We start from the raw sequence: 20471 nt of genomic DNA on the forward strand, positions 1-20471 counted from the left end.
ACCCCCCAAAACACTTTTCTTCATTTATCAGTGAAAGAAGTTAGAAAGTAACGTCAAAAAAATAGCATATGGCAATCAAATTTCCCTGAAAGTCACAGTCACATATAGAGTACATCCTAGAAAAGAGGAGGGGCCAGACAGGTTCTCCCTACTTTCAGGAATTTCATCCAGTACTGGGCCTACTCATGGGTGGAGAGAAAAGGCAACTTTTAACTATGAGTATGTTATTAAATGAGGCATTTACTATACTCCTTCCTAAGAGCACCAGGTGGGGGACAAGTGTTCTAAACTTGATCTAGGAAATGGAATGTGGAGTCAGTCCATCCTCTTCCCCCTAAGAGCTGTCCAGTGGCTAATGAATTTAAAAAGCATGACTAAATAAAAACAAATGCCCACATACTCTCTCCTCCCCGCCAATAAAGGTAAAAGAAAAAAACTGGATTTCCCAGATTGTTCTCCAGAATAATAGTTGCTTTATATATTTGGTATAAGTGGGATGTTAAAGTCCTTTACTGTTAGTTCATTGCTATCAATTTCTTCCTTTACATATCTATTAATAGTTGCTTTATGGATTTGGCTGCTTTCATGTTGGGCACATAAATATTTGCAACTCGAGAGTGGATGGAGCCTGGGAGTAGCTTTAACAACCCAAATTCGTCGATTACAGAGTCATCACAAGCATGCCTTGCTTTTAAACAACAAAAAAAATATTTTTGAAACAAGATAAAAACCTAGTACTAATCCCTTTCTGACAATACACAATTACTGAATTAACTAATATTGAGAAAGGGAAGGGAATCATACCTATGGGCCTTGTCTCACACAAGTGCATGTTTGTAGGTGCAAGGCACTTGTCATTATTGCAGAAATGAATTTGAATTTTTCATCTTTAGTTTAACATTGCTTTTAGTACAATGCTGACACCAGCAGTGCAGAAAGGGCTCTGGAGAGTTGTTCATAGCAGCAGCTCTCCTTTGGTTCTGGAGGCCCCAGGCCAGCCAATATTGCCTCGTCACATACATTCTTTAGGCCTTTCTGTGAGTGCAGAACCCGCCACATATTTGACCACCTTCAGGTCATGGGCCAGCTTTTCACATCATTTCGGCAGTCTCCGGAGGGATAGACTTCTCTTTGTTCTTGGTTTCTCAGTCGTAGAGGAGTCATCTTTAAGATCAATTTGGGTCCCGACAAGCAAGAAAGGAGTCTTGGGACAGTGGTAAGTTATCTCAGGCACCCACATTTCCTTCACATTTTCGAATGAGGAGGCAGAGATCACTGAATAACAGACTGGAATACATTTGTAGAAATGTATTCGTAGATACATTGAAATACGTTTGTAGAATAACTTGGCAGTTGTAATCTGTCATAGTCCTCTTGCCCCGCAGTATCAGAAAGTCCAAGAGTGTATGGCCCCCTATCGATCATAATGGTGACTGCATAGTTGTCACCAAGAGTCGGTACATCCTCGGAAATGTGTTTGTTGTGTAGGATATCAGGAGTCATGTTTTACCAACAGCAACGTCACCCACAACAACGCACTTAATTGTCTGCATTACTGAAACAATTTTGAATCCACTTTAAATATTTCAAATTCGGTGGTGATCTCAGCTTCTCCGCGGGGGCATTGGCAGTGCTGTGTGGTGTCTCCTCTTGTATTTTATCTTCTGATGAACAAAAGTTTCTCTTTGACACGTAGTTGAATTAGTCAACCTTTTTTCTTTTATAGTTAGAATGTTTGGGAGCCTGTTGAAGAAATCCTTCCATACACCGCGGTCATGAAAACGTCTCCTATTTTATCTTGTGGGAGCTTTATTATTTTCCTTTCACATTTAGATCTATAATCCACTCAATTGATTTTTCTACATGATGTGGGATAAGGGTCCCTTTTTCTTCTAAATGGATATTCACCATTTATTGACAAGATGATCCTTTCCCTACTTTAATGTAAGGCTAGCTTTTTCATAAATCAAAGATAATAAACGTGTGGACTTTTTATTCTTTTTGTTCTTTGGTCTATCTGCTGGTCCTTGCACCAGTATACCTACTCTTTTAATGTAGATTTAATCTGTCTTGATATCTGAAGCATAAATCCTCCCAATTTTATTTACTTCTCTAAACTCTTCTTGGCTATTCTTAGTAATGTCCTTTTTGTCATTAGAAATATTTATTCTTTGTGCTTTCTCTCTTTTTTTCCTTTGTCAGTCTTAGTGCGGGTATGTATCACTTTTGTTGGTCTTTCCAAAACCCAACATTTGGCTGTATTGATTTTATTTAAAGTTTGCTTTTCATTTCAGTAGTTTCTGCTTTTGTCCTTAGAACTTTTCTTCTCCTTTTGAGGGGTTTAATTTGCTGTTCTTTCCTAACTTTTTAAGATAGAACCTTGGGTTATTGATCTTTTCATCTTTTCTATTACATGCATTTAAGGCTGTGAATTTCCCTCAGCACAACCTTACCATATCCTTTAAGTTTTAATATGTAATATTATTATTTTTACTCAATTCAAAATATTCTAACTTCCAGTTTGGTTTATTTTTTTGACACATGATTTATTTAGAGAGGCATTCTTTAGTTTCCAAAGTTAGGGGAGTTTCCTAGTAGCTTTTGCTATTGATTTCTAGCTTAATTTCCATACCCTATATTAAGTTATTTGTACCGATCATCTTTATTATTCTAATAATTTTTAAATTATATGAACCTTATTCAATTGTGAAATATTACTTTATAACCATTATTATGGGAGCATCTCTTTTGCCAGTGTTAAAGAAACACTGTTCATTTTGTGTCTGTAGCTGACTGCTTATTTTTTAGCAGGTATCATTATGCTTTATTTCTCTTTAATAACTGGAAATTATGCTATTTTTTAAAGTGTCATCTTTCTCTACTTCTTTTGTTCTGCAGGAGGAGAAGTTGACCTCAGTGACCTGGAAAATGTCTTGCAAAATATGGGGATAGAGTCCTCACCAGAGCATTCGGAGCTAAAGAAATTACTTCCAATTAATGGTGGGCATTTCAAATATCAGAATAGTCTTCAAGAGAGTTAATATAGTCATCCAGGGAGTTGTTCAGCCATTGCAAGTATCAGGTAGAATCTTGAGGGAATTAGAATTATAGCCTACAAATTTTGTATAATCCAAATCTCCATGTTTATTCTAGATCACTTAGAAGTTAGAGTTAAAAATATCCATAATTCTAAAGATAATTATTTTTCATATTTAGGAATACATAAATTGCCATTTAAAAATATGTCAAAATCAAGAGGCTCATCAATCATCAGTCTTGCCATCTGGACTAAGGAATATTGATAGTTATTTTTCCTTCCATTGAGATGCCTTGGGTTAAGACCTCTAGGACAAAGGAGGAGGACGAGGAGAGATGTAGAACTATCCTTACTAGTAGAGGGGGAAAAATGTGGACTCAGAAAAAACACAACATAAGGAAGTGTTTTTGCTTTGGCCTGGCAAATATTAATAATTGTCTCAGGTGCTAAAGAATTGATTTACCATATTAAGAATTTCGTTTACATTTTTTGTTTTATTATTTCTAGAAGATACTAGGTAAATTTTAGGAGCAAATTATTTTATGCTGTATATTTCTGAACTTGGATATTTGATATTGTTTTAGCATGTCTAGATATTTTCTCTATGACCTAAATTATGTGTTTCTTGCAGCTACAGCTAGTAGAAAAATATATAAGACTAGTTTGCTGAATTGTGCAGAAGATGTAAAAGGTGAGTGAGATTCAAATAAAGATGTCAGATTGAGACTCTTGTGTTTTGCTTTTTTTCTTATTAAATATTGCCCCCTGCCATTCTCATATATATTTCCATGATTAGTTTTAATACACACATATGTTCCTACTGATTAAATAATTTTCTGTCTTGTTTTTAAAAGGTGTTCTAAATATTTAGGTTTACCTAGATTTTTGATGTGGAAATAATAAAATTTAGGCCCAGCTATAAAAATTTAAGATAGTATATCTTGAAATACAGTGACCAAACTGAATCTCCTTGTATAAATGTTTATATAAAAAATAACTATTATATTTGCAGTTTTTGCTGCTAAAATTAACCCGAGTGGTGTCTCAGCCTTATTCTGATGTATTGTGTTATGTAAGCTTATCTTCAGTGTGGGATATTTTGGGTATAAATGAATAGATAATTTTAGTCCATTAGTATTTCTCTTTAAAAATTTAAATGTCCTTAGCCTCTTTTTTTTATGATGAAATTGATACCACCATACATTAGGAATTTATATTATATTTTGATTTTTATTTTAATATCCTCGTATCTTTCTCTTTTGTTGGGTTGCAAGATGATGACCATGACCTTGACTCTATTCTTGAAAACATGGCAATCAGACTTACAGCTGAGGAACTTAATGATGTACGAGTTGCTTCAGATGCTTCAGATGTACCAGTTGATGGTGAGTGATTTAGATATCATTATGCCTTCATGAAAATTTGGGTTTTGCAGCTGACATTTTTTATAGGACTTATGTAGCTGAAATAAGAATTATTTTTTCTCTCAATATATTAATCTAAAGTTGATACTTATTCGTTTATTTAACAAATATTTACTGAGCACTATATAGCATGTATTCTGCTCAGTGCCAGAAATACAATGACCACGAAATACAGACATAGTCCTTGACCCAAGGAACTTAATGTCTAGTGTATCACAATTCTTAGTATTCTAGTAGAGGCTGAGAATGTTGCTGGGGCCTCAGTCAGGTTAGTAGTTTTCACAGGAACAAGGGCTTTGGTTTCAGCCAATATGAATGACATTTTTGCCACTTCTATATAGGCATGGATCATCATATCCTTGGACCAGACTTCACGATTCAAGGTCAGTATTGTATGTATTAAATAAAATATTAGGATTGAAGTGTGATGCATCACAAAGTAATCCCCACTTTAAATAAACCAAAAAAGAATATATTTAGCTGAGCACAATCCACTGAGGTCAAGCAATATCACCTAGAAACATTTTACTGAATACTGCCTCTTACCTGAAAAAATATTTTTTTTCACATGATTCATATACTATTTAGTTATGTCTTTGCCATGGGTTTTATACCCTTCTGATAGGGTGAGTTTTTTTTTTCCCCAAAAGATATTTTTATTGAATCATTCCTTAATTTTCAAGTACTACTGTGTACCAATGAAAAACATGTAGTTAGTTTTTTATTTGCTTATTTTCTTTATGCTTTTAAGTTTCCCTGGGACATCTGGAAAAAAATAACTAAGTGGGACTATCAACAATTGCCAGAGGTTATTTTTAGCTTCAGAAACTCACTTGGGGATGTCAGATAAAAGGCAGAATAGGAACCACCGAAAAACTCTCTCCTCCATAAGAGCAATGAGCAAACTGGCAAAAATGGTCAAAATTAACATTTTCAGAACTGGAAATTAACCAAAGGTTTGCTGCAATCTGGGAGGATTTAAGAGAAAAAAGACTGAATCTCAGTAAGAATAGTGAGCTTTGTGATATTTTAATTTGCCCTATTCCCATCCTCTGTCTTACAGCTCCGTAATAGCCTTGAAAAATAACATTTTCTATTTGCAGTGAAAGCTAGTAGCCTGGAAACCACTGGAGGGAGCAGAGGGGAACTGGAGCTCTTTCAAAGCCTTATTGCCTAAGAACTGTCATTATTTGGTCTGTTTGGTGGTTCCTTGGAGTGAGGCTTTATATCTGTCTCCCTTTATGTATGAATTAATAAATGAATAATTCATGAGTATGGAAAGATGAATCAAGAGATAAACTGAAAAGAGCAGAAAAGAATAAGAAAAAATAATAATTATTTGGAGTCATAAAGAACTAATAGCAATTACTGCAGTGGTAGAGTAATAATTAGTCAGCAGCCATACTGAAATGGACGCAGTGATTAAGAAAGAAGAGGAGAAAGTATGTTAGTAAAAGACAAGAGATGAGAATTATGGCCTTTACTTCTTTTACTCTTGGTACCTGCATGAGTCTTGTCCCTGCCAGAACAAAGATGAACACAGAGAGCATGAACTGTCCTGTAGAGTTTATGAACTAGTGTGGCATCATAAAATGTTTTTCCTAGACTCCGAGTCCATTTTGCAAATACAAATTGAACCCCAGAAAGCCTGAAATTAAAAATTAAAAATGGACTCAAATAAAATAGTGGAAATACTGGACTCTGCCTTAAGCTTTTTTACAGTATGGGTACTTTATGTTTTCATTCTAAAGCTCTATCTATCATTTTCTGGATCCCAACTAAGTCTTTTTTTTTTTTTTAACAGCTAATGGGAACTTTGATGTTGGTATCTTAATGGATGGAATGGATGGAATAAAAGCCAAAACAGGTAATAGAATAACAACTAAGAGTAAGATGCTACTAGAAATCTAAGAACCAAATTCTTTCCACTAAATTACAATATAATGCTCTTTCCACATCATGATTGCATGGACTTTTAAAATCTGTCTTACACATCTTATAAAAATGTTTATGTATAAATGCCTACAGTTAGATAATAGATTATCAGAACTTTTAGCAATAAAACTTCAGCGCTCTTTGTTGTTTCCCAAGTCATTATCTGAAATCTCTGCCAATAATTAGCATACCTTCTTTTATGGCGGAAAGCTAAATTCCAGTTTAACACAGTAAAAAGTGAAGGAAAGTTTTGGTAAAGTTAGAGGCGATCTCAAAGCAATAAAAGTGCTGAGAAAACTATTTAGATCAGCAATCTGTATCATTCTAATGCACTGCGAAGTTTATACTCATAATCGCATGCTCTGTTGCCCTGCCTATCATTCAGAGATTATACTAGAAATAACAAGAAACCTCTGTAGGCCCAAAGGCCTATTTTTTAGGCTGGGTCTCTTTTCATTCAGCAGTTAGCTGTAATGCTACAAAGGCAATTTTTTTTTTTTAATTGTGTGGAATCACGACATCATTCACAGTAATACCAGAAGTCTCCCTTCTTTTGCTTTGAAGGAGAGGTTGAGGTCAATGACATGAAAAAAGTTCCAGGAAACATGGGGATAGAACTCAAAGATAAGAAACAGGGAGAGTTGGTGAACAATCTGCCAGTCGATGGTGAGAATTTCTCTAACAATTCTATTTCATATCTAAGTGAAAAAGATTGTCCAAAAAAATCTTTTACAAGGTAATGACTGTTTTCTCTTACGAAGACATACCTACGGGGTCCTCTCATTCTTAGTTGGGAATGAGGTGGCTTTAGTCAGAAATCCTGCGACCATGGTTGAGAAATCCTGGCTATTATTCTTGAATACACTGTGATTCTGAAATTTTAAAATGAGAAGAGGAAAAGGAAGGCATTGAAAAGTATGAAATGGAAATAAATGAGAAATTACAAAGAATAAATGGATGGGAGGGGTTCTGCCTGTTAGAGGGCCAGCAATAAGTGCCTTAGGTGCCAGTGAATGAAGAGTGGCCTTATTTTCTCCGTTTCATATATTTTTAAAAATCATTGAGAGTATATTTGTACTGTATGGAAAGGTAAAGTCTGACTTTGTGAAATGATGGCTTCTCTGTTGCTTAATAACGAATTTTGGTGAGATTTTGATTTGTATGCTTCTTAAAGCTGATACATCTATCAGGATAGGCTGATGGTTGGCACAGAGGCCTTTTTCATTAATTTATTCTAAATCAAAGGATAACTGACATATAACATTAGTTTCGTGTGGACAACATAGCGATTCAACAATTACACACATTATGAAACACCATGGTAAGTGTAGTTGCCTTCTGTTGTCATAGTTATTACATTATCGACTCTGTTCCCTATGCTATACTTTTCATCCCTCTGACTTATTTTCTTTATAACTAGAAGTTTGCACCTCTTAATCTTCTATTTCACCTAATCCCCCACCCACCTCTACTTTGGCAACCACCTGTTCTCTCTATTTATGAGTCTGTTGTTTGTTTGTTATACTTTTTAGATTCCACAAGTAAGCAAAATCATATGATATTTGTATTTCTCTGTCTCACTTACGTCATTTATCATAATAGCCTCCAGGTCCATCCATGTTGTCATTAATGGCAAGATTTCATTCTTTTTTACGGCCGAGTAGTATTCCGTTATGTGTATGTGTACCACCTCTTCTTTATCCATTCATCGGTTAATGGACACCTAGGTTGCTTCCCCGTCTTGGCTATTGTAAGTAATGCTGCAGCAAACAAAACGGCATAGTATCTTGCCAAATTAGCGTTTCCATTTTTTTCTTGTAAATACCCAGAAGTGGAATTACTAGACCATATGGTACTTCTATTTTTAGTTTTTGGAGGAACCTCCTTCCTATTTTCCAGAGTGGCTGCACCAATTTACATTCCCACCAATAGTGCACAAGGGCTCCCTTTTCTCCTCACCTTCACCAGGACTTATTATTTATCTTTTTGATACTACCCATTCTGATTGGTGTGAAGTGATATCTCATTGGGTTTTGATTTGCATTTTCCTGATGATTAGTGATGCTGAGCATCTTTTCATGTGTCTGTGGGCCATCTACATGTCTTCTTTGGAAAAGTCTATTCATGTGCTCTGCCCATTTTTAAATTGGATTATTTGTCATTTTTCGGTGTTCAGTCGTATGAGTTCTTTGCATATTTTGGATTTTAACCCCTTACTGGATATATCATTTGCAAACACCTTCTCCCATTCAGTAGTTGCCTTTTTGTTTTGTTGATGGTTTCCTTTGCTGTGCAATGAAGGCCTTTAAAGATGAAAATATACATAAGATGTTAAATTTTGATACTTGCCACTTTTCAGATATTTTGATAGCATATTTATGCTTCTTTTAATCCGCCCATACTTTTGCAGACAATGTATGTTCTATCCTGGGGGATAGAGTTCCATAACTTATTGAAAAGTTTATAATTTGTGGCAAAGAAGAAAATAAGTCTAGTCTGAAAAGTGATTAATAAACAAAAAAATTAGTAATGGTTAAAGAAATTTACTCAGAAAAAGATATTTTTCTCTGGGTATCATCCACAAAAAAATCATGCTTATTGGATGGAAGGATGAAATTTGTTATCCCCACTAGTGTATTTCACTGAGTAGCTCACCGATTACCTTTAAAGCTTTCTGCTCTATGGACTGACCAAAGGAAGATATTTTATTCTAACTCTATTATTGAACATATTTTAAATATTTGAACAATGTAGTTAGCTATGTTTTTTGTGCTAGAACTTGTAACTATATATTATCCACGAATTAATAGTTTTGGTCACATTTAAGAGTGACTACATTTTGGTGTTATTTCTTTCAGTTTCCTAGGGGTGAGGATGATTGATATCAACAATCATGTTGATATAACAACAATCACTGTTCTGGAAAACATGAGGTTGAATCTTACAGAAAAGGAACCTAAAAATATGAGACAGAATCTACAAATTAATGCTGCGCATTTAATATAGCATTGAACCACTTGGGAAATCTTGGGCTTAGGAAGTGATGGAAAGACTCTCGAAAGCCACTAATTTGGCACTAAGAAGACATTTTAAAAACTCACAGAACACATCTCTAAATAGAAATGAATGCTATCCTAAAAACTTATATTAAGTTTATTATATCAACAACTTCTTTCACTGTGAATCATAAGTAATGCTGAGGTTTCCACAGGCCACAAAAGGCCAGAGAAGAGTCAGAGGGATAGGGAGCATGGAAGTAAGATGAAAAAGCATCTTAAATTGGAAAATCAAATCTAGGTCTATACCGCAGACATTGAAGTGAAGTACTGGCAATGGTTCAGTGGAAGTGACCTGGGAGTTCAGGAAAATGAGAATGGCTCCTGTTCTTGTCTGTAGCAATGAGATCTGTGGTCTAATAGCCCTAAGGTGCTAAAATATACCTTAGGCACCTTTTGCTGTCTCAAGTTGTCCCAAGATAAGGTGAAAGGCGACAGGTTCTAGTTTTACCCATCCTATTAAATTTTTCCAGATAATTAGAAAAGTCAAATGAGTCTTGGTACTCCTATTTAAAATGTTAAATGATACTATGAAGACATAAATTACACTTTCTCTCTTTTTTCATATCCTTAGCACGGGCTAATTAAGTTAATAATACACAGAAACGAATGCATTTTTAATATTGTAGAAACATTCCATTTTTCTTATTTCCCATCCCTATTGCGTTCCTAAGGTGGGAAGGGTAATGTGGGTAATTTGGACAGCATTCTGGGGGAAATGAGGATTAAGCTCCCAGAAAAGGAACAGAAAAAGCTGACCGAAAACCTGCTACTTAATGGTGAGGATTTTAGAAATAACTGTGTCTTTGAAGGGAGTTAGCGCTTGTGAACACGCATACCAGAATTTCTAAAGCACTCAGAAGATATTTGCAGATCTTAAGGAGGGATTAATTCCTAATGTAAAAGTCCTATTTCTTCATTTTTATAAACTCCAGGGAGCAGAATGAAGTTCTGTTTGTAGTTCATTATTTCATTTAACACTCTCTGAAAAAACTTCCTTTCCCCCATCATCCCTATATCCTCAAAATACTCAGATTTATGTCTTCAGATCAATTTTCCCACTCAAATATTGTGTGTTGTAAGTTTTATAGGACTTTTCTTTCTTTTTAAAGTTTATTTTTGAGAGACAGAGAGAGTGGGGGAGGGTCAGAGAGCGAGGAGAGAGAGAGAGAATCCCAAGCAGGCTCTGCATTGTCAGCACAGAGCCCAACGCAGGACTGAATTCCACGAACCATGAGATCATGACCTGAGCTGAGATCAAGAGTCAGACACTTAACCAACTGAGCCACCCAGGTGCTCCGCTCAAGGAACCTTGTAATCTGTTGCAGTCTGTTCAAGTCTCAGTGACATGGTAGAAAGATGGTTTCATAGACAATGCAGAGATCGAGACCGAAACTTCCCTTATTTTCTTCCAATTTCTTCTTTGTCGTCTCCCCATTCTACCCCCATGTCCTTCTAGTCTGAGGCACCGAATGTCCCTTTTTGGGTTATCATTTACTTTATTGGGACTAATTACAATTTCATTATAGTTAGTAGCTTTATCAAAGGACTCTGTGAATACCCAGAACACCCCAAAACGAAACCCTATATCCTTTAGCTATCACCCTTTTATTCTCTCCCCACCACCCTACGAGCCCTAGGCAACTTACTAATCTATTTTCTGTCCCTATAGATTTACCTATTCTGGACATTTCATATAAGCGGGATAGTATGTAGTCTTTATGATTAGCTTCTTTCACTTAGTATGACGGTTTCAGGTTCATCTATATTGTAGCACGTATCAGTATTCCATTCTTCCTTTTTTCCAATTTATTTATGGTGGTAAGATGCACATAACATAAAGTTTACTACCTTAACCATTTTTAAGTGTCCAGTTCAGTGTTATTAAGCACCTTCACATTTTTTGTGCAATGACTACCACCATCCGTCTCCAGAATTCTTTTCATTTTGTAAAATTAAAACTCTGTATCCATTAGGGGCGCCTGGGTGGCTTGGTCAGTTAGGCGTCCGACTTCGGCTCAGGTCACGATCTCACGGTCCGTGAGTTCGAGCCCCGCGTCGGGCGCTGTGCTGACGGCTCAGAGCCTGGAGCCTGTTTCCGATTCTGTGTCTCCCTCTCTCTCTGCCCCTCCCCCGTTCATGCCTTGTCTCTCTCTGTCTCAAAAGTAAATAACCGTTAAAAACAAAAACAAAAACAAAAACACTTCCCATTCTCCCCTGCCACGAGCCCCTGACAGCCACCCTTCTACTTTCTGTCTGTATGGTTTTGACTAATCTAAATACCTTATATAAGTGGAATCATGCAGTGTCTATTTCCGTGACTCGTTTATGTTACTTACCCTACTGTCCTCATGTTTCATCCAGGTTGTAACATATGTCAAAATTTCCTTCCTTCTTAAGACTGAATAATATTCTACTATAGGTATATATATTCATTCATCCATCAGTGGATACTCGAGTTGCTTCCACATTTTAGTGATGGTGAATATGTTCTGTGAACATGCGTATACAATTTCATTCCTTTTTGTTGCCTAATAACACATTCTGTTGTATGTGTATATGTTGTGTTTATTCACTCATCCTTTGATGGGCATCTGGGTTCTTTCTGCCTTTTGGCTCTAATGAGCATTTCCAAATATATACAAAGTAGGAAGAATAATATAATGAATGATAAGGAATAAAGAATAATAGAATGAACCTAGATTCAACAGTTATGAAGATTCATCTCACTTGCTTCTTATTTATTTATTTAATTCATTTTTGAGAGACAGACAGAGACAGAGCATGAACGGGGAAGAAGCAGAGAGAAGGAGACACAGAATCCAAAGTAGGCTCCAGGCTCTGAGCTGTCAGCACAGAGCCTGACGCGGGGCTCGAATTCACAAACCGCGAGATCCCGACCTGAGCCGAAGTCCAATGCTCAACCGACTGAGCCACCCAGGCGCCCCTCTTATTTATTTCAAAGCAAATTTTCATTTAGTCCTTATATACTTCAGTACACATCTTCTTAAAAGTATGGATTTTTTTGGGCGCCTGGGTGGCGCAGTCGGTTAAGCGTCCGACTTCAGCTCAGGTCACGATCTCGCGGTCCGTGAGTTCGAGCCCCGCGTCGGGCTCTGGGCTGATGGCTCAGAGCCTGGAGCCTGTTTCCGATTCTGTGTCTCCCTCTCTCTCTGCCCCTCCCCCGTTCATGCTCTGTCTCTCTCTGTCCCAAAAATAAATAAAACGTTAAAAAAAAAAATTTTTTTTTAAAAAGTATGGATTTTTTTACATGACTGCAATACCATTATACAGTTTATTTTTAAATTTCCCTTCTTTAAAATATTTTTTACAGTGAGCTTATTCAAATAAAGAACCCAACAAGCTTTACACACTGCATCTATTATGACACTTAAATCTCACGTACTCTACAGCTATTCCTCTACCTTCTTTGTCTTTTCTTTTTAGGCACTGATTTTTTTTTTAGAAACTGGGTTGCCGATCGTCTGGTAGCATTTCTATATACTAAAAAAAGAAAAATTTCCCATCTACTAAATTTACCCGTTTTTGTCTGTTTTCTCATCTCTCGTTTCTCTGTTGTCCGTATTCCTCATAAACCAGGAGTCAGCTCTGATGGCTTAATTATTTTCATCTTCAACATTTTTTGACAAGAATACTTCATAAGTAATACTGTTTATTTCACATTGCATTCCATCGGGAAATACAAATCTAGTTTATCTTTTTGAAAACGGCTCTACAGGTGTCCCAAATCATTTATTTAAAAGTCTGTCACCACATCCTTGAATTTGAGATGCCATCCTAACTATATACTTGATTTCTATGTGCACTTGTCTATTTTGAGAATTTCCATTCTGTTCTATTGGTCTGCTTATTCATGCTCTAAATTGTGTTGAGTATAACAGCTTTATAGTCTTTTGATATGAGTAGACCTAACCCCTCACTCCTCAGCCCTTGTACGCACACACACACACGCACACACACACGCTCCCTTGTCCACCCCGCCCAGTTCTGGCTGTTCTTTATAGAAACATCTTTTTTGTGTGACTTTTAGTAGGAGTGTATTTGTCTTGTTTTTTTTTTTTTTTTCTTTCATTTTCCATTTGCTGTGTAACATATTTCCTGGTGAGAAGATTGATTTGTTAGGGTTTGAAAACCACTTGTATTATGAGAGGACTTATCACATGTACGTGTTTACTGTTGTGCCAAGTTTAAATCCCAACATAATGAAGAAATATGAAAGCATATCATGCACCCTTATTTCTTGTTTTCTGTGGTATAGAAATACTGACTACCCTTTCAACTTTAACATCGAAATCTTCCACATTCAATACAGATCCGCGTTATTGTGAGTCAAGATTTAACCACGTGGTGATGTACCCACTTGGCTGTAGCTCCGGCCTCCGTGGGTGCAGACAATGCCATATGCACGGTGTGCACCAGTAAGAGTGCCCCATAGACACCGTGAGCTGCCCACTAGGAAGCTCGGGAAAGACACACCACCGCTACTTGGCACTAAACCAAGGATTGTCCCAAAGGACTTTCCCGCAGCCCTAGATTCACTAGTGGGTAGAGGATGAGTTCCATGTGGTTCAAGGTCCCCTTCATGTTCCCATACAGCTGTCTTGTTTCCTTCCTCCCTCCTTCCTCCTCTTTCCCCCTTCTTTTCATTTCTAAGCATTTTTTTCTCTTTTTCGGCTATCCTGGGTCATTTTGTATTGTTTCCTATCTCCTGCAGATGCAGATACTTTTAGCTTGTTTTCCATTGCTTTACACATAGGAAGCACAATAGTTTTGTAACTTGTGACTGATAACTTCTTTATTTATTTATTTATTTATTTATTTTTTATTTATATATGAAATTTATTGTCAAATTGGCTTCCATACAACACCCAGTGCTCATCCCAAAAGGTGCCCTCCTCAATACCCATCACCCACCCTCTCCTCCCTCCCACCCGCCATCAACCCTTAGTTTGTTCTCAGTTCTCAACAGTCTCTTATGCTTTGGCTCTCTCCCACTCTAACCTCTTTTTTTTTTTTTTTTTTTCCTTCCCCTCCCCCATGGGTTCCTGTTAAGTTTCTCAGGATCCACATAAGAGTGAAACCATATGGTATCTGTCTTTCTCTGTATGGCTTATTTCACTTAGCATCACACTCTCCAGTTCCATCCACGTTGCTACAAAAGGCCAGATTTCATTTTTTCTCATTGTGCCTGATAACTTCTAAATCTAAAGTTTTTATGAGCATGTTGCTGCTGCCTGTTATTTCTGCTTATTCTCTCTCAAGTAGCTTGTTTCGCTCTGTGTTTGATTCTTTTGAGTGTGAGCTATTTTCCTTGGAAAATTATAGAAAGAAACCTTTGAGGGTGAGGATGGAAGCATGTTCCCAAGGAATACTTGCCTTTGCTTCTGCTGGGCACTTGGACAGAATCACCCACACTCCATGAGGTCATCAACATGACAGTTCAAATCCAGATGGAGCAAGTATATTTAGAACAGAAGCAGTACCAGGGCTCTGCTTACCTCCCTAGGTTCCTACTTTTGATGAGGCTTTGCACTAGTAACGTACTCTCTTATCAGCTCTTTAGCACTTTTGAGGAGATGCTTTTTACATTTTATCCAAGATTTCAGTTTCCAGAGGAAGGTTGGTCTGAATAACATCGTCCTCCACATAAATGGAAACAGAACTTGATGATCGATTTTTGTCAGGAGTTGAGGCATCTAATCTGGGAGTTCAGGAAAAAAAAAAACAAAAACCCTCATTGTCAGCCACAGTTTGATTTTACCACTTGCTGTGAAAGATTTGAAAATTGCTCATTCACCTGGAAGATTTCTATTCGAATTCTAACATCCTTATTGACCCCCTTGATATATGTGAATAGACTATATTAAATCTTGTTTTCCCCATGAGACTGATAATCATTAATGCACTATGAGTAATGCGAGTGGTCACATTTTGGAATCAGTGAGTTTTCCCCGTATTCTTTACTTTTTCACAAGGAGAGATTATTGATGTCGATAAAATGGATTCTCCTTTGCAAACTATGGGGATGAACCTTTCAGAAGAGGAAATTAATGATCTGACACGTGACCTACCAGCCGACGGTGAGTATTGAAGATACGTTTGAATCGGTTAATCTGAGCTTCTATAAAAGAATCTCTGAAAACTCTACTTTGGCATTAAGAAGACGGAAAACATGAAAGATGACTCAGACTGGAAGTAAACATGTTTTGCCCCTTGGCATTTTCAGTAACTTCATTTCCACTTGGAGTATGGCCAAGGCCAAGGCCGCTATTAGAACTGAACAAAATTAGAGAGAGACACTGCTGTGGAGGGAAGGGAGTGGGGTGCATTAAATAGAAGAAACTTTAACACAGAAAAAATTTTTAAAAATTATAGAGAAAAGAGAGCAGAGCCCGAAGTGGGAAATTATTTTTAATTTCTTTTAAGTAAGCTCTAGGCCCAGTGTCGAGCTCAGTTCACAACCTGAGATCAAGAGTTGCATGCTTTACCACCTGAGCCAGCCAGGTACCCCTAAGTGGGAGGTTATTAAAATAGCATTTCTGTCTTTGCCTCACCATTTTCAAGGACACGTAGAAAGGCAGAATAGGGGCGTTTGGGTGATTCAGTCTGTTGAGCGTCCAACTCTTGATTTCGGCCCAGGTCATGGTCCCAGGGATGTGGGATCGAGCCCTGCATCCAACTCTGTGCAGAGTGTGGCCTGCTTTGGACTGTCTCTCTCTCTCTGTCTCTCTTTCTCTCTCTCTCTCTCTCTCTCTGTCTCTCTCGTGCACACGCGCGCTCACTCTCTCTCTCTTAAAAGAAAAAAAAAGCATGATAAAGGAGGAATATGAAGTGTAGGACCTATTTCCTGCACCAAAAGAATAGGACCAAGTTTTCCAGATACCCTTGAGGGGAAAAGGAACAGTAACCACTCAGGCCTGAATGTGTGGAATGTCTGAATGCTCAGCGGCCCCACCTATGCCTCTGCTTACATCCCATCATTCTGAGCTGGATTCCATGGTCCAAGGACTGACTGTTCCCAAAGCTCTAATCTCCCTTGATGGGCTAGAGACAAAGTCTCAAGTTTAGTACATTCTGAATTGGGGCTAAAAGAATTCTCAAGCTAAATAAGCAAATGTTAAATATCAGCCTGAGAACGTTATAGTAGGGCTAAGAAGTATCTGTCTGGAACATGCCTTAACTATCATATAACCTTAGATGAATCAATACTTGCTCATCTTATTAAGGTGCATTTATTCACGTCATTGTGTAAGATAAGCAGTGTACCCTTAAAAATATTTTTGTTAATTCATTTGATTTATTCTCTAATTTTTACCTCTGGTAGTGTACTAGAAGGACCATGCAAGTGGTCTTCACTGTCTTGTTTTCTTTGCTTGCAATGGTGTATCCGTGAATGAGACTAGATATGGAACAATCAGCTTTCATAATAGAAAACTATTTTTTGTCTATTTGAGATTATGGTGGAATTTTTTTTCATATTGCTAAAAAAAGCAGAATTATGGGTGGAAATATAGCAATTATTTGAAACTATCCTCTGGTATTGCCAATGATTTCTGTTCCTTATTTTAAAATAATAATTTCAGATCAACCAACATAATGAAAATCATTGTGAGATTAAAAAGTACACATGAAATAAAATGGACATGTGGAATGATTAATCCTTTTTTCTTTAAATCAGAGTTAGAATTTTTTTTAAGTTAATTTATTTATTTTGAAAGACACAAAGAGAGCGTAAGCGGGGGCTGGGACAAAGAGGGGGGTGGACAGAGGATCCAAAGTGGGCTCTGTGCTGACAGCAGCAAGCTTGATGCAGGCTTGAACTCATGAACCGTGAGATTACGACCTGAACTGAAGTCGGATGCTTAACCGACCGAGCCACCCAGGCACCCCCAGAGTTAAAATTTTTAAGTTATTGCTTATTGGTGATCTGCTCATCTGAAGAGTTACCATCAGTATTGAGCTTAAAAAGAAGTTTTGTGAAAGATTAAGGCTCAAGCATAGAGCCCCAATTATATCATTTGGGACAGAAAGACCCCATTTAGGGCAAAGCTTTTCTCATACTGTGTCTGTCAGGACGGAGATATGAATTTACTGGAGAGGGCAAGATTCAGTTGAAATGGGACCCAAGTTAAATAGCGAATTTTACACCAAATAGGTGTTATCATCTTTGTTTCTGAGAATTTCCGGTGGCCCCGTAAAACTGACACATATCTTCATGCTTTCCTGACCTCACTAATTGGTTTTACTACAGAAATAACTTTTGGAATGTTCTGCCTCAAAAGATCCAGAAGAAAAACAAGGAAGATTCTCGTTTAGCCTAGATTTAGCAACCAATGAATAAATGTATATTTATCCTGCTCACTGTTCTAATACTTGTTATTGTGTACATGTAAGTGTCACACAGCTTCTGCTAAGAGTCACTGCGTACTTCTAATACTTCAGTAAATCTTTTTGAGTTATCCAGGACCTTCATTTGTAAATTTTCCATGGTATAGGGGTTTTTAGATACTGTATACTGTAATTTATTACTTACAATCTAAAATCAGGAATTTTTCAAGTAACTTACCAACAGTGACAGTTTTTTAGGTCGTTTTTCTTTCTTGGCAAAATATAGATCTCAAAAATCATCTATTCGTGAGATATTTCTGTTCTTTACCATATTAATGTCTTTTTAAATATTAATTTGTATGAAATTCAATTTGTCTACTATGTCTACTACGAAAACTATGCAAATCATTAGAGTTGGGAAGTTAAGCTCAAAATGAATATTGCCCTCAAGCAAATCGTACGTCATGCAAATCAAGAGTAAACTGGTCTGCCTGGGTCAGTGAACATGAAAGGAAATAGTAATTAGAATCTCAGTAAAGAAAGAGATCATTTCAAAAGTCCCGTTAAAACAGTGGTGAATAAGATCCCAGTTTTAAATTTTGTTTTCCCTGGCGTGGCCCAAATCATCTTTGGTTTTCCAAAGTGTAAAGCTAAAAACAAAGTCTGATGAAAAGAGGTGACTTTTGAATCTCACACCTTTAGCGTTTTGCCATATGACAATGGATGAAAGCAGTTGTTAAAACGGGCACCTTTATAACAAGCAGAGTGATTATTTTCCATGTCCTTTTGTGCTCCTTGGGGTAGGTGGGGGATAAAAAGTAGCCAATGAATGCCATTGTGCTTCCTGTTTTGCATTTCTCAGTGAATGCCACTATGTATTTGATTTACATTTTCTTACAGTTCATGGGAAGGTTGAAATGAGAACGCACATGGATGGAATGAAACCTTTTACAGGTAAATAAGAGACTGTCACTTTTGTCCTGGAAAATATTTTGCTCACAGGGATGGATGATCAAAAACAGTTTGGGGAAGGGGGTCAAAATGCCACAAAGCTCTCTTACTATAAGTCACCTTTTTCTCAATTCTGCTTTCACTTGGTTGAGGTACCAAACTTTGACTATTTTCCAGAGTTCTAAGGAAGTTGATTCTGATAGTTCTTTCTCACTCATTGTGTTCCGGTGGAAGGATAGTTTCATGAAGCAACCCACTCACTGCTCAGCTGTTTTTGCCAATGTCGCTCAATCTTTCAATAAGAAATTACTTTTAAGTAGATCTAGAGGATACAATGTTAAGTGAAATAAATCAGCCAGAAAAAGACAAATACCGTTTGATTTCACTCATGTGGAATTTAAGAAACAAAGGAATGGGGTGCCCGGGTGGCTCAGTCAATTAAGCATCCGACTTCGACTCAGGTCACGATCTCATGGTTCATGAATTTGAGCCCCTCATTGGGCTCTGTGCTGACAGCTCTGAGCCTGGAGCTGCTTCAGCTTCTGTGTCTCCCTCTCTTTCTCTGCCCCTCCCCCACTCACGCTCTGTATTTCTCTCTCTCTCTCTCTCTCTCTCTCTCACAAATGAATAAACATTAAAAAAAATTTAAAAAACAAACAAACAAAAAAAAAAAAAAACAGAAACACAAACCAAAAAAAAACTAGACTCTGAACTATAGAGACCACATTGTTGCCAGAAGGGAGGTGGGGGAGGGGATGAGTGAAATAAATTGATGGGATTAAGAGTTCATTTGTTATCATGAGCACCGATTAAGGTCTAGAGTTGTGGAATCATTATATTGTGCATTGTACACTTATTCCAGTTACATTGTAAAGCCCTGACAGGATCAAATTATTGTCATTATGAAGAAAAAAGTCACATTATTCAGAGACAAGAATAAATACAATAAATGATAGCTGAATTTATACTATTTTCATCTAGTATCTTAATTTGCTGGCCAATTATAAAACAAATTTGTTCTCAGCAGGGCAGACTTGTTCCCAGAAATAAAAGACCTTCCTTTTGTAAACACTAAGGGGTTATGTTCTATTATGTGACTTCCCCATAATTCTGTGTAGACGTGTCTCATTGTCCCCTTCCATTTCCTCAAATGGGGGGGGGATGCATTATAATGAGAATGAATTTTTCACCATTTCATGGAATGATTATTCTCAGACATTAATGTTCTTGTATTTTCAAAGGAAAAAAGGTTCATGTCAGTGATCTGGAGAAAGTTCTGGGAAGCATGGGGATCGAGCTCACAGCTGAGGAGCTTAAAAAGCTGCAGGAAACTCTGCCAATTGATGGTGAGCTATACAGAAGCCACAAAGACTTTCTAGGGAACTTGGTTTTGTGGCCCGTGTGAACAATTTAAAATTTTTACCTGTCGAGGGCTTTCTGACAAATCCTGAAATTGATTAGGAAAAGGCATTGTCATTTGGATTTAGTCTGCAGTTTACCAAACCCTTCAGCCATAGCTTTGCCATCTGAGTGTCAGGTAGTTGATCAGCCTATATCCTCAGGAAGAAAAGGAAGGAAACTGGAGGGGACGAGGAAAAGAAATAAAAGGGGAAGTGAACAGAAAAAGGAAAGGTGTGATTGTTTCAACAGAATAGTGTTTCCCTCAGCTGTCAGTCTCCTACTTGCCAGAAAATATATATATTTGTCACACTGAGACAG

The 20471-nt window shown here is 37.2% G+C and overlaps 1 protein-coding gene across 1 annotated transcript in view; it reads left to right on the top strand.

Moving 5' to 3' along the window:
• The window catches only part of LOC147571242 (EF-hand calcium-binding domain-containing protein 13-like), a 176006-nt gene that overhangs the window by 149887 nt on the left and 5648 nt on the right, over positions 1 to 20471 (top strand). Inside the window, 7 exon segments of the mRNA XM_086696508.1 lie at positions 2899 to 3000; positions 3669 to 3728; positions 4312 to 4422; positions 4803 to 4844; positions 15449 to 15553; positions 18702 to 18755; positions 19994 to 20098. Of these exon segments, the coding sequence (XP_086552634.1) occupies positions 2899 to 3000; positions 3669 to 3728; positions 4312 to 4422; positions 4803 to 4844; positions 15449 to 15553; positions 18702 to 18755; positions 19994 to 20098 (579 nt within the window).

This window comes from Puma concolor, unplaced genomic scaffold (genome assembly GCF_028749965.1).
Source record: "Puma concolor isolate L17-30 unplaced genomic scaffold, mPumCon1.1.hap2 unalloc_scaffold_38, whole genome shotgun sequence".
NCBI lineage: Eukaryota > Metazoa > Chordata > Mammalia > Carnivora > Felidae > Puma > Puma concolor.